The following is a 349-nucleotide window of genomic DNA, read 5'->3' as shown; positions in this document are numbered from 1 at the left end:
CGGAGGGCCCGCAGGTCGTGCAGGGCGGCCAGGCAGCGCGCGTAGCGCTCCTCGGCGTCGGGCTCGGTCCGCGGCGGCTCGTCCGACCGCTTCCCGCGCTGCAGCAGCAGCTCCCGCAGCCGGAACTGCTGGCGCGCCGTGGCCTGGCGCAGCCGCTCTTGCTCGACCAGCAGCGCCCGGTACTCCTCCATCAGCTCCGTCCGCCGCCGCGCCTCTGCCGCCGACTCCGTCTCGGGGCCCACGGCCTCGGCCTCCCCTTCCTCCTCCTCCTCCTCCGGTTCCACCGGCTCCCCCATGGCGCCCTGAGACTCGGCGGCGGCTTCCCCCGTCTCCATGGTAACGGCGGGGG

General features: G+C 76.2%; 1 protein-coding gene across 1 annotated transcript in view; it reads right to left on the bottom strand.

Moving 5' to 3' along the window:
* The window catches only part of CCDC96 (coiled-coil domain containing 96), a 1,913-nt gene extending 1,578 nt beyond the window's left edge, over positions 1–335 (bottom strand). Inside the window, exon 1 of the mRNA XM_019525812.1 lies at positions 9–335. Coding sequence (XP_019381357.1) covers positions 9–335 — 327 coding nt within the window. The remainder of the gene's footprint in view (positions 1–8) is intronic.
* Positions 336–349: the final 14 nt, after the last annotated feature.

Source organism: Gavialis gangeticus, unplaced genomic scaffold (assembly GCF_001723915.1).
Source record: "Gavialis gangeticus isolate Ggan-Ray unplaced genomic scaffold, GavGan_comp1, whole genome shotgun sequence".
Taxonomy (NCBI): Eukaryota; Metazoa; Chordata; order Crocodylia; family Gavialidae; genus Gavialis; species Gavialis gangeticus.
The sequence above is the reverse complement of the archived record's forward strand: the minus strand, read 5'-3'. Positions and strand labels throughout refer to the sequence as shown.